Here is a 12,146-nt window from a genome sequence, read left to right as displayed (position 1 = left end):
GGGTATCCCACCACCCGCAGTGACCTCCCCGACACACACCTCTGCAGCCTGGCCAGTGACTCCCCACAGTGCCTGGGTCTGAGGCTCTCCTCCCTCTGTTGACTGCCTGCCCCAACCCCCACGCCCACCTGAGCCCCGGTGTGCCCTTCAGGTGGTGTTCCGCTATGCTTTGGCCATTTTCAAGTACAATGAGGAGGAGATCCTGAGGCTGCAGGACGGCCTAGAGATCTACCAGTACCTGCGCTTCTTCACCAAGACCATCTGCAACAGCCGGTGAGAATCCACCACCGCCCCCTCCACTGCCCACTCCGCTGCACCCATCACCCCACACACCCCAGAACACAGAGCGGAGGCTAGGCTGGTATTTGCCAAGTGGAGGCTTGTTAGTGATACCGAGCCCCCATTACAGCCTAGAAATCCTTAGGGAAGCCCACTGCCAGCACATGAGGCCTCCATGCAGTTTCAGTTCTTGTGTACCTTCCCCTGCCCCCAACACCCATGCCCCACAATGCTGCCAAACAACTATATGAGTTCCTACAGTAGTCCCCGCTCCTGGGTTTTTACCCTTAGAATTTCTTTTACTTAAATATTCCTTTCCTCTTCCCCCCTTCACCCACCACCGGGATCTCCTCTTCTTGTCTAAATTCTACCCCTTCCTCAAAATTTAGCTCACATGTCACCTCTTCCAGGAAGCTTTCCTTGATCAACCCTTTCTTACTGGGTTAGGTGCCCTTCTTACAATCTCCAACAGCCCCAAGCTTCCTCCTGCCTCAGTACTATCACCCTGGGTGGAAATTGTCTCTTTTCTCATTGTTAACCCCCAGAAGGCGGGCTCCCTGAGGGCGGGGCCAAGGCTCTGGGAATGACTCTGAGGGTCCTCAGCCACATGGGGGGAATAAATGCAGGGGTTTGGGAAGGTGGAATGAACCCAGGCTGGGTGGGACCCTGCTCCAGCTGGCTGTCTTCCCCCCAGGAAGCTGATGAGCATCGCCTTCAACGACATGAACCCTTTTCCCATGAAGCAGCTGCGGCAGCTGCGGACGGCCCACCGGGAGCGGCTGGAGGCTGAGCTGCGGCAGCTGGAACAGCTCAAGGCCAAGTACTTGGAGACCCAGGCCTTCCGGGGCCGAGCAGTGCCTGAGGGCTGCCCCAGCGAGGACGAGGATGAGGGCGAGGGTGAGGCGGAGGCCTGACCTGGCCACCTGCCCTCCCCAGAGCGCTTTCTCACGTTTGGCTGGCAGGCCCACTGAGGACGGGCATGGACCAGTGGCCCAGGCCAGGAGCCTCCTCGCCTGTCACCTGGGCCTCAGGCTCCCCCATCGGGACATTGTCTGCAGTGAAGCCACTGGTTGGGCTACCTCTTCGTGGACACGTACCCAGGGATGCCACCCCTTTCTCACCTCCCCCACAGAACACTTTACTGTGCAGGCCAGCAAGAGTGCTATCTATAATTATAGGATGATCTTGAGAATTCTCCAAGCTATATCTATGTAAAACGTGTAAACGTTGGGAAAGTTCACACGTTTCAGAACTTAAGTGGTTCTCAGTAACCAGTTGTTCCCAGATGGTCTCAGGGCACCAAGGTGTCCCACCTTTAGGGCCTTCCCATGCCAGGACATCTGTGGCTGCTGTTTCTGTAGGAGTGTCTGCAGGACCAGCCCCCCTCCTGGTTCCCGTGGAGCTGAGCCGTGCACTTTCAGGGTTTCTGCCCTTCTGAGTGGCAGCTCCTCCCCAATGCTGGCTGGGACAGTGTGCCAGGCCTGGCTCCCTGGGTACCTGACACCTGTGCCTATGCCCTCCTTTCTGCCCCAGCCTATTTTGGGAGGTTCCCAGGGAAAAGCCCCCTGCCCACCACTGAGGGGGACTTTATGTCAGGATGGGGCAGAGAGCCTGGGGCAGCCATCTCTCTCTGGTCTCCTGCCAACCTCACAGGCTGGTGCAAGGCAGGGGAAGAGGTGGTGAGCAGGACAGCATTGCAGCCTGTAGCCAATTCAGGCCTGGCTCAGTATAACACCCACTGTGTGCAGGAACTCGGAGCTTTCGTGTCCCTGGTGCAGTTTAGGTTTTTGTGGGCCCTTCCAGGTCCTTCCTCAGCAGACAGAGGCTCCTACCCCTGCAGGGAGTCAAGGTTGTGTAAGTGATTTTGGCAACTCATCGCTTAGCAATGCCTGTGATTGTCCGGTGTAGCCTTGGGCTTGGCTCTCTGGTATGAAGGACTGGGGTCGGGATGGCGGTCTCACGTGGAAGCCTTCTCTCTGGAAAACCACCCAGGATTAGGTGAAATGCCCTCAAACCTCCTAGCTCTGACTGGGGAAAAGGGACAGGTACCTTGGTGGTCCTGGCTGGTCTCTAGCTCCGTCTGTCACCCACACGTGTGAACTTAAGAGCTTGGCACACCAAGTGCCCACTGCCCACACACTGCGCCCCCCACACAGCTCTGGGGCGGGCACACTCAGAGCTCCTTTCTCCCACCTTCACGTGGGCTTCTGGCTGGCTCCACTTTGGGGCTTGACTGTCTCATTTTTACTAAACTTTTTCCACATGCTGAAGCCCTTCCACCACAAAACCACATCCATGAGGCCTGATGGTGGGAGAGCAGCCTGGAGGATCCTGGCTACACCCCCTGGCAGGCTGGGTGCTGTAACCCTCAGGGCCATCATCTGGGTGACTGGAAAGAGCTCGAATCTCAGGGCTCTCAAAAGGGTTAAAGAGGATGTTATGGTGCTGAGTCGTGCCAGGCTCAGTGGGCTGGAGACCTAGAGAAGATTCAAGGCTCCAAGGAGACTGGCCCACTGGTAGTTGCTCTGATCCCAGCCTTGGAGCTCACATCCCCTCCTCAGCAGAAACACTGGGCAGTGGGCACCAGGGCTGCTGTGTTTCCCATGAGCTGTCACCTCCTCCCCCTTCTCCCTTTCCTGCTCTTTTTCCCTCTGCACCCTCCTGCTCTGACCTTCCTTGCTTTTCTCCTCTTTTTCCCTTCTCCTTCCCTCGTTGCCTCTCTGCCTCCCCTCACCTGGCCTCTCCTGCTTTTCTCCCTGCTTCTCCCCCTTCTCAAGGAGTCCTAGTGGCCCAACAGTTATGCGAAATGTTACAGTTTAGGAAAACCAAACCTGTTGCTGTTGAGTCAATTTTGAGCACTCACTCCACGCATGCCAAGTTCATAGAGGAGACCAAGGCTCAGAGAAGTTAACCAACCTGCCCAGTGTCACACAGCCACTGAAAACCCCAGGGCCCCCGACTGCAGAGCCTGAAATGCTTCCCTCAAGGGCCTAAGGGGAAGAGCAGGGGTCAGCCTCCGGCTTGGTGTTGGGCCGACCGGGGAAGCTCCAGGCAAAGGAAAATGGGTGGAAAACCTGTCACCTCAAGGTGGAATTGTAGTGCTGTTGTCCAAGGAAAGGTGGACATCCGCGATAGGGTGTAGCAGGGATGCGGGGAGGGGGGTCACATCTCGAGAAAGTCTGAGGCTGCCCTAAGCTGTGGCTGCTCCTTGGGAGCCTGTCCACCCTCCCCTTGCTTTTCCTGGACGCATTTGGGGCCCACCCCTGGTGTCAGGTTCCTGGCCCTGCACCACAGCTGTCGCCCCTTCCCCAGGGACTGTCCCTGGCAGGGGATCTGATCCCTCTCAGCCCTGCCTTCCTACCCCAGGGGATGGAACCTCATGCTAAAAGCTTCCCTCCCCCAGGCACAAGGCCCCCACTTTATAGATGGGGAGCCACAGGCAGAGGGGAAAGGCACTACTCAGGCAACCTCTACCTAGGCCGACATCCCAGGAATAAAGGGACAAGTAGGTGGAAGAAGGGGGGGCACTTTGGAGGGCCACCCCACCACGTGAGATGTGCACACTCCCACGGAAATGCTGTGTTCAGGGCTGCGGTCTCCAGGCGTGGGGCAGGAGCATTTCCAATCTCCCAGAGGCCCTGGAGGGGGGTCCTGCCCCCTTGGAAACATTTCTGACACTCTGGGTACACAAAGGAGGTGGGGCTTTGAAGCCCATCTCGGGGGGGAGGATTGAGGCCTTGGTCCTGGAGAAAGGACAGTGTGGTGAAACTGTGGGGTGGGTGGAGGGAGAGACCTGGAAGTTTTAGGGAGGTTAGCACAGATGGTGAGTTCCCTATCTCTAGAGGTGTGCAGGCAAACTTAGATGAGGACCAGAGTCTGGACAGGGGGATACCGAAACTGGGGGCCATTTTAGACAGAGGGAAGCTCTCTGAAGTCTGGCTCCATGCCCCATACACAGAACCTTGCCTCCCAGGCACTGTCTGATCCCTCATTCTTTTTCAGCTCAGAGACTTCCCTGCCCAGCACAGGGGCCATATTGTACAGAAAGCTTCGTGTGAGGCAGGGGGTGGAGGACTCACCACACTCTCATACACACACTCGTGTTCTGGTCATGCACGAGGTGTTTGCTCACACATAGCAGATTAAACAAAGCTGGGCATGTTGATGCACCCAGAGGCAAGGAGCCACTTTCCTGCCCCACCCCAATCAGCAATAAGGGCCGATAGAACATGGTGGCAGAAGGGCCCGGCTTTGGAGCCAGACCTACTATGTGGCTTCCTAGTTAGGGGTCCTTTGGCAGGTTATCCCTGCTCTGCTATGGGTTCCCTTCCTCCTGAAGAAAGGATGGGGGAGGGGCAGGGGACAATGTTCTCAAAGGAAGCTGGTGGAGTGTGTGTCCATTTCTGTTGGCTGACAAAACCCTCTTCCCTCCACATGATCACAAATTCAGCAACCCCGTGAAGGGTCCTGGGGTGCCTGCAATAAGCATCCCTTCTGGCCCCTCCGTCCATATGCACATGGCCCCCACAGGAAAACTAGCCTTTCCTGTAACAGTGCCAGCCACCAACCACCATGTCACAGGGTAGGACGATGCAAATACAAGGCCCCTCCAGGAGCATCTGGGAAGGCTTTCTAGGGGAGGAGGTATTGGTACTGGGCCCAGAAGAATGACGGGGAGTAATGCTGGGGGAAGAGAATTCCTGGCAGAAGGGACAGCGTGAGCAAAGGCACAGAGGTGTGACAGTGCAGGGCGAGTGGCATATGGTGGGGGGGGCGGGAAATGGTGCACTGGAGAGGCTGGCCCAAGCCCTAAATGGATTAAGATATTCAAATGGCTTAGCTTTGGAAAGGCTATGGTGTCCACCCCTCAGATGTAATTCAGAATTGAAGCTGTATTCAACCACACGTATAAGGAATACCCACAACATTGTTTTTGTCCATATGCGTTTTTATCAAATACCCAAGTCTTTCATGCTGGTCCCCAAAGCATGCATTTGGTCTGTCTACTGGGCAGTCCAGCTCAGGTGGAGGCTTTGAGGACCATACTGATGGGCTGGGCAGGTAGCCCATTCAGTTCTGGACAGGGGAGTGGCCTGGTGAACAGTGAACACAGAGTCACAGGGTGATAACCAAGAGCCCCCAAGTACTTAGTCTAAGCCTCAGGTTTCTTATCTATAAAATGGGGATAACAGTAGTAGCTTAATAAAAGGATTGGTAGAATTAAATGAAATATGTAAACTAGTGCATAGTAGGGAGCCTTGGTGGCACATGGTTAAAGTGCTCAGCTGCTAACTGAAAGGTCAGCAATTTGAACCCACCAGTCACTCTGTGGGAGAAAAATGTGGCAGTCTGCTCCCATAAAGGTTACATCCTTGAAAACCCTGTGGGGTAGTTCTGCTCTGTCCTATAGGGTCACTATGAGACTAAAATTGACTCAACAGCAATGGGGTCTCAAAGGGTGGAATCACGGCCCACTGGGTCTCAAAGGATGGGTTACAGACTCCTAGGTTTCAAAGAGTCAGATCTTTAACTTGGTTCTGGAGTGTGGGACTGCTGTTCACAAGTGCCAGGGGGATGGGGCTGTATCTGCTGCCCAAAGCTGAGGGGTGGGGCTGCCATGCCCAAAGGGCAGAAGAACGGGGCCTGCCAGGGCCAAGGGGGGTATGGTCGCCACTCAGAGGGACTAGAAGAATGGGGCCACCCAAAGGTGAGGGACCTGAGTACTACCAAAAAAAGAAAAGCAGGGAGCAGAGTATGCCCTTTGGACCTGGGATCCTTGTGCTGAGAACCTCCTAGACCTAAGGGAAGATTGATGCCAAGACACATGAAGGTCTCCAAGGGACACGAGGCCCATGGATGTTGAAAGGAGACAAGAACCTTCCCCCAGAGCCAACAGAGAGAGAAAGCCTTCGCCTAGAGCTGGTGTCCTGAATTCTGACTTATAGCCTTCTAAACTGTGAGAAAAATAAATGTGCTTGTTAAAGCCATCCACTTGTGGTATTTCTTTTATAGCAGCACTAGATAACTGCATAACTCACTCAACAAATCCATATTAAGTCCTACTATGTTCCAGTTCTCTTCTGTATATAGGGTCGCTATGAGTCACAATTGACTGGATAGCACCCAACATGTGCCAGACACTGTTCTAGGCTCTTGAGATATCCCACCAGAGAAAACAAAAATCTCTTCCCAAGAGAGATAGTGTGGTGGGTGTCCATGAGTGTGGTGGGGTGTCCATGAATTTGGGCTTGGGAACAATGCTGCCTGGGGTTGAATTATTAGCTGTGTGATCTTAAGTGAGTTACTTAGCCTCTCAGTGCCTAAGCCTTCTTATGAGTAAAGTATAGACTTGGGGGAAAGTGATGTAACGCATACAAGGTGCCCCAAGCAGTACCTGGCACATAGTAAGCGCTCAATAAATGATAACCAAAAAAACCAAACCCATCGCCATGGAGTGGATTCCAACTCATAGCGACCCTACAGGACAGGGCGGAATGGCCCCACGGGGTTTCCAAAAGTGGATTCAAACTGCCGACCTTCTGGTTAATGGCTGAATGGTTTAACCACTGCACCATCAGCACTCCCAATAAATGATAAAAACCCAGTTAAGGTCTTAAAAGGTCAGCAGGTTTGCCATAACCTCCCCATCGCCTACCCTCCTCGGGATGCCAAAGCCGGTGAGCCTGGGCAGCAGCGCCCCCTCCTGGCTACCGAGAGAAGGGTTCCTCGCAGACACTCATCGGGCCCTCCCTGTCCTTTTCATCTGGGAGGACTTGAAGCCTCACATCACCCTGAGAGTTCCAGCTTATAGAGCGGTTCTCCGGTGCCAGGCTCTGCGCGCACCCTTTGCCCGGCCGGGATCGTTTCACCTAATTCTCAAACAACCCCCTGGGGCAGACACGGTTACCGTCCCTTTTTCACCAATGGGGAAACTGAGGATCGGGGAGATAGAGACCCTTGCTCCACGCCACGCAGCGAGAGATCGGCGGGGCGTGAAGCGTTGCCCCAATCACTGCGGCGTGTGCGCGCCGGTGTGCGCGCCTGTTTTGTGAGCGTGTGCGCGCCCCGAGACCAGCCCCGGGGAGCCGGGAGAGCGGCGGGAGAGCGGGGAGGAGGGTTGGCCGGCCGGCTCCGCGGGACGGACGGGCGGGCGGGGCTTGGGCCCGGCCCTCGCCCCACCCGCCAGCCCCGCCCGCAGGCTGCGGGGGGGAGAAGGCGGCAACCCTGGGCGCGGGGACTCGCCGGGCGGCGAGGAGCGCGGAGCCGGAGTCAGACGCTGCCGCCGCCACTGCCACCTGCGCGGCCTTCAGCAAGGTAGGGCGGCCCGGCGCTGCGCCTTCGCGGTCTGTGCGATGGGGGCGTCGGGCGGGACGTGCGTGCTGCGCCCCCCCAGCAGCAGCGCCGGGGGAGGGATGCTGGGGCTCGGCACGCCGCTGCGGGCCCGACGGGGCGCGAGGCACCCCGGCTTCCAGTCCCTCCGTGTGACCTTGCACAAAGCACTGCTCGCCTCCAGGCTTCAGTTTCCACCCTTGGGAAAGCGGGCGCAGTGGTGGCTCGCTCCTGGCCGGGTTGTTGGCAGCGGCAGCCCCCAAGTCTGGCCTCCCGACGGTCGGGACCCAGATGGGCACTGTCTGCACCGCGCACCCCTCCCTTCCCCAGTGAGGGCCGCTCGCCCAGGGCTCGGCCAGCGGGCGCTGACAGGCCCTCGTGTGGCTCCGGAGCCCCGCGGCACCCGTATCGGGACCTTCCCTCCCCTTGGCTGAGTGACCTGCTGGGCTTCAGCATAGCGACCCGGGAAGCGGTGGGGACGCTGGGCAGAGCAGAAACCCCAGCCCCCTGCCCGCCTGGGCTTGCGGGTTGGGGCGGTTAGAGTCTGTCTGCCAAGACCAGCTTTCCCTTATGGGGTTGGGGGACCTGGGCTGGAGGTGGCCTCCAAACCCACAGCTACAAACCTGCGAGGACCGTACCCACCGCCTGGACTTAGGGAATGGTGTAGGACGGCCCCATCCCCTTCCCCATTCTGGTCAGGTGCTAGCGCCCAGCCCTGTATCCCAGCCTTGGCTCATAGCCACGCATGGACCAAAAGCAGCCACAGCGCAGAGACACTGTGTGGGCCTGGGCTTGGGGCGTGGGGCAGAACACGTGTCTGAGGGAGTGTGGCCCCAGGCTCTGGGTAAAGAAGACCTCCAGCATCTGGCCTGGCCCTTCCAGAACATAACATCCCTTCTGGAAGGTCTTGCAGCCTGATTGTACACTGGGAGCTCTCCAGCCCTGAAGGCAGCTTCCACATCCAGCCAGTCTGCTTTCCAGTCACTGCCCCTCGACTGGTTCTGCTCTGGGCACACAGTGTCTGACCTCCCTCCCCACCATGGGCAGTGATCAGATCCCTTAAATCTGTCCACCTCCAGGCTGAACAGCCCCAGGTTAAGCACTGTGTCTCCCGTCAGAGCCAAAGGGAGGAGAAGTGGGGAGAGGGAGCTGAAGTGGCTGAGGTCTGCCCCAGAGCTGGCTGTGGGGCCTCCTCTAAGCCTGGGGCCCGTCCTGAATCTACCTGTGCCTAAAGACATCGATGTACTGCCCCTTAGCTGTCTGGATGGAGAGGAGGACACACAGCCCGTCTAGGCCTGCCCTGTCCACGGTCCTCATCCTCCCTCTCCAGTCCACTTGCCCTGATTGAGGGAGTGGGCCTACTGGTCTCCGTTGTCCTCCTCACGACCTGCCTCTCACCCAGGGGCTTCTTACAGCCAAAGCAAGGGAAAGGCAATCTAGGAAGGGAGGGACCACCTGGGAAGGGGGGACCACTTGGGCAGGTGGTAAGCTCAGCGTCATCAGGGGTCTGCAAGCAGAGGCTGGATGAGCACTTGTTGAGGGTGACCAACCCTTGACCCCAAGTTACTGAGATTCTAGGGCTCAAGCAGGGTGACCACGACCTTGTTCTCCAGCCATGGTGGAGGCTGCACAGGCCTTGGGGCTAGACCACAAATGGGTGTTGTTATACCCTTGTAAAAGCAGACTAAGTATACATGCTGTCACTCAAGTGTAGCTCCAACACACAGGCTTAAGTGCTACCTAAGTCTCCTGTCATCCCTTCACATGTATCATCTTGACCCCATTTTCCTGCTCAGCTAGTCCAAGCCATTTTAGCCTGATTTAGGGGCATGGCCCCTATAGTAATAATTTGAGAAGGCACCATGGAATTATGGAATGTCTGCGCTGAAAGGAATCTTAAGAAATCATCTCACCCAACCCCTCATTTTAAAGATAGTTATCCCCTCCCCTCAGAGGGGCCATGACTTGGCAGAAGTCATAGGGCAAACCAGCAACCGAGCCCACAAGCTCTGATTCTAAGACCATACATCAAATGAAAAGTTTGTGTTTTTTCCTATAAAACTAGCAAAAATAAATATAAAAGGGTAAAATCCTATGCTGGCAAAGCTGTAGGTATTCACTCATGTTTTTTAGTTTTGCGGAGCAATCTGGCACCTTGTTAAAAAAGTTCATGAAAATGACCCTATCTGCCCTTTTCTCCTGGGTTCTACCTTGGGGACTTTGCCCTGAAGAAGAAACTCTAGAGAGAGATGTGTATAGTGCTGTTACTTATAAGAAGTTACAGTGAAGAAGTTTTCAGTGTTTTATTTGAGGTCTAATAGGCATTTCATTTGAAAAGTACAGCTTAAAAGCTAGTGACAGCAAAGATTACATTGCCAGAGTCTGGCCAGCGTAGGAAGCAATGTGGTCCAGAGGAAGAGCCCCACTGGATGACCTTGGGTCAATCCCTTCCCCTCTCTGGACCTCACTTTTCCCATCTGTGAAATGGGGGCAGACTCAGAGATGGCTGAATTCTTTCAGCTCTGACAACCCGTGTTCTAGACATGGCAATTATAACTGAAGCCTTTTATTGGAAGGATCGGTGTTCCAGCCGTGCTCCCCCGTCATTAAATGAATCCTTTTAAAGGCAGGCTGCTAACCGAAAGGTTGACTGTTCAAACCCACCAGCTGCTCTGCAGGAGAAAGATGTGGCAGTCTGCTCCCACATGGGGAAAGGCAAGGCCTCACCCAGTGTCTCTCAGCCTTGGCAACCCTATGGGGCTGTCCTGTAGGGTTGCTATGAGTTGGAATCGACTCACGGCAGTGGGTTGTTGTTTTTAGAGACAGGCAGCTAGCTTTGTTCCTGGGAAGGGGTTTCAGCCGTAAACTTTTGCTATTTCCAAATAGCCAGAAGCTGGCTTGTTTTATAGCTTGGTGTGTTTTTGTTTTTGTTTCTCTACCAAATCTCAGAGGACAGGTTTTTCAGGAGGACCAGAAAGTAATTCAGCAGAACTGTTTATTTGTTTTAAGCCTGTAGTCTGTGCCTTCCCTCCTTCAGAACAGATTGGAGGTGCTCTGCAGTCACAGGGCCTGTCTGAAGGGCCAGGAGTATGTGACTTCACTTCTGTGGGCAGACGTTTATTGGATTCCTACTATATACAGGGCCCTGAGGTACATCCCCAGGTCCCACAGGTTGCTGTGGGAAATATATTAGGTTAAAACATGTAAAATGGCCAATATCCAACTGTTTTTGACTTACAAAAAATGGTACTTTCATTTGGTTCAGCCTAACTAGAAAAAGATATAAAGAGCAATGTGTTCATTCCTGTAATTGAGAAATGGGCAAGGTGCTGTGGGGACTAAAGTGTGATTATAAGCTTGGGGAGGTCAAGGGGGAGGGATGCAGGAACATGGTTTTTGCAGAAGTTGATTACCAGGTCTTTCTTCTGAGGTACCTCCGGATGGACTTGAACCTCCAAACTTTCAGTTAGTAGCTGAGGACATTTGCACTACCCAGAGATCCTAATAATAATAATACCAAACCAAACCCATTGCCGTGAAGTCGATGCCAACTCATGGCGACCCTATAGGACAGAGTAGAACTGCCTCATAGGGTTTCCAAGAAGCACCTGGTGGATTCGAACTGCTGACCTTTTGGTTAGCAGCTATAGCGCTTAACCACTACGCCACCAGGGTTTCCAATAATAATAATAGCTTTTATTGAGTACTTAAGGAATCCTGGTGGCACAACGATTAAGTGCTGGGCTGCTAACTGAAAGGTTGGTGCTTTGAACCTGGTGATCTGCTCCCATAAAGATTACAGCCTAGGAAACCCTATGGGGCAGTTAGTTATACTCTGCCCTATGGGGTTGTTATGTGTCGGAATCGATTCGACAGCAACGGGTTTTTAGTGGTTTTATCTTTCATTTAAGAAAACAACTGTACAGAGAAGCTAAGTAGCTTGCCGAAACACAGTCACACAGAGAAGCTGGGGCTTTTAGTCAAGGGTGGTAGGGAGCTATGGACGGCTTTTGAGCAATGTTAGCATGATTCCTTGAGGGGGGGATTGGAGGCAGGGGAATGCTGTGGGAATAGTCCAGGCCTGAGGTAACGAGGTGGGTGAATGTGGGGGCAGAAGTCCGGCAGAGCTTGATGGTAGGGCTTGGGCGATGAGTCCTAGGCCAGGCAAATAGGAAGAGGAAGCCAGAAGTTTATTTGTTTAACAAACACTTACATAGCATTTCTTATGTGCCAGGAACAGTAAGATTTTACATATATTAACCCAAGAATCCTCATAACAACCTGTAAAGTAAGTACTATTACTATTCCCATTTTTTAAAATGGGTATATTTTATTTACGTAAATAACAGCTCAATAAAGTTAATTTACAAAGAAAGTATATCTATTTTTTCCTTTATAAATATTTGATGAAAATCTAGAACTTAGAAAAAGGCAGAAAATAAATTACCCTTATCTTCTCCTTTCCTCATCTCAGATAATATAAAGATTTTAGTGTATGTCTTAGTCATCCAGTGCTGCTATAACAGAAAAACCGCAAG

General features: G+C 53.9%; 2 protein-coding genes across 6 annotated transcripts in view; both read left to right on the top strand.

Moving 5' to 3' along the window:
- The window catches only part of TBC1D2 (TBC1 domain family member 2), a 56,291-nt gene extending 54,820 nt beyond the window's left edge, over positions 1-1,471 (top strand). For all 5 annotated transcript variants that reach the window (XM_049895806.1, XM_049895807.1, XM_049895808.1 and 2 more), the window contains 2 exons: positions 152-273; positions 974-1,471. In XM_049895806.1, the coding sequence (XP_049751763.1) occupies positions 152-273; positions 974-1,193 (342 nt within the window). In that variant the 3' untranslated portion in view covers positions 1,194-1,471. The remainder of the gene's footprint in view (positions 1-151; positions 274-973) is intronic.
- Positions 1,472-7,461: 5,990 nt separating this feature from the next.
- The window catches only part of CORO2A (coronin 2A), a 75,146-nt gene continuing 70,461 nt past the window's right edge, over positions 7,462-12,146 (top strand). Inside the window, exon 1 of the mRNA XM_049896954.1 lies at positions 7,462-7,593. The gene's annotated coding sequence lies outside the window, so the exon portion shown is untranslated. The remainder of the gene's footprint in view (positions 7,594-12,146) is intronic.

Source organism: Elephas maximus, chromosome 9, assembly GCF_024166365.1.
Source record: "Elephas maximus indicus isolate mEleMax1 chromosome 9, mEleMax1 primary haplotype, whole genome shotgun sequence".
Classification (NCBI taxonomy): Eukaryota; Metazoa; Chordata; class Mammalia; order Proboscidea; family Elephantidae; genus Elephas; species Elephas maximus.
Note: the sequence above shows the minus strand (reverse complement) of the source record. Positions and strands in the feature narration are given on the sequence as shown.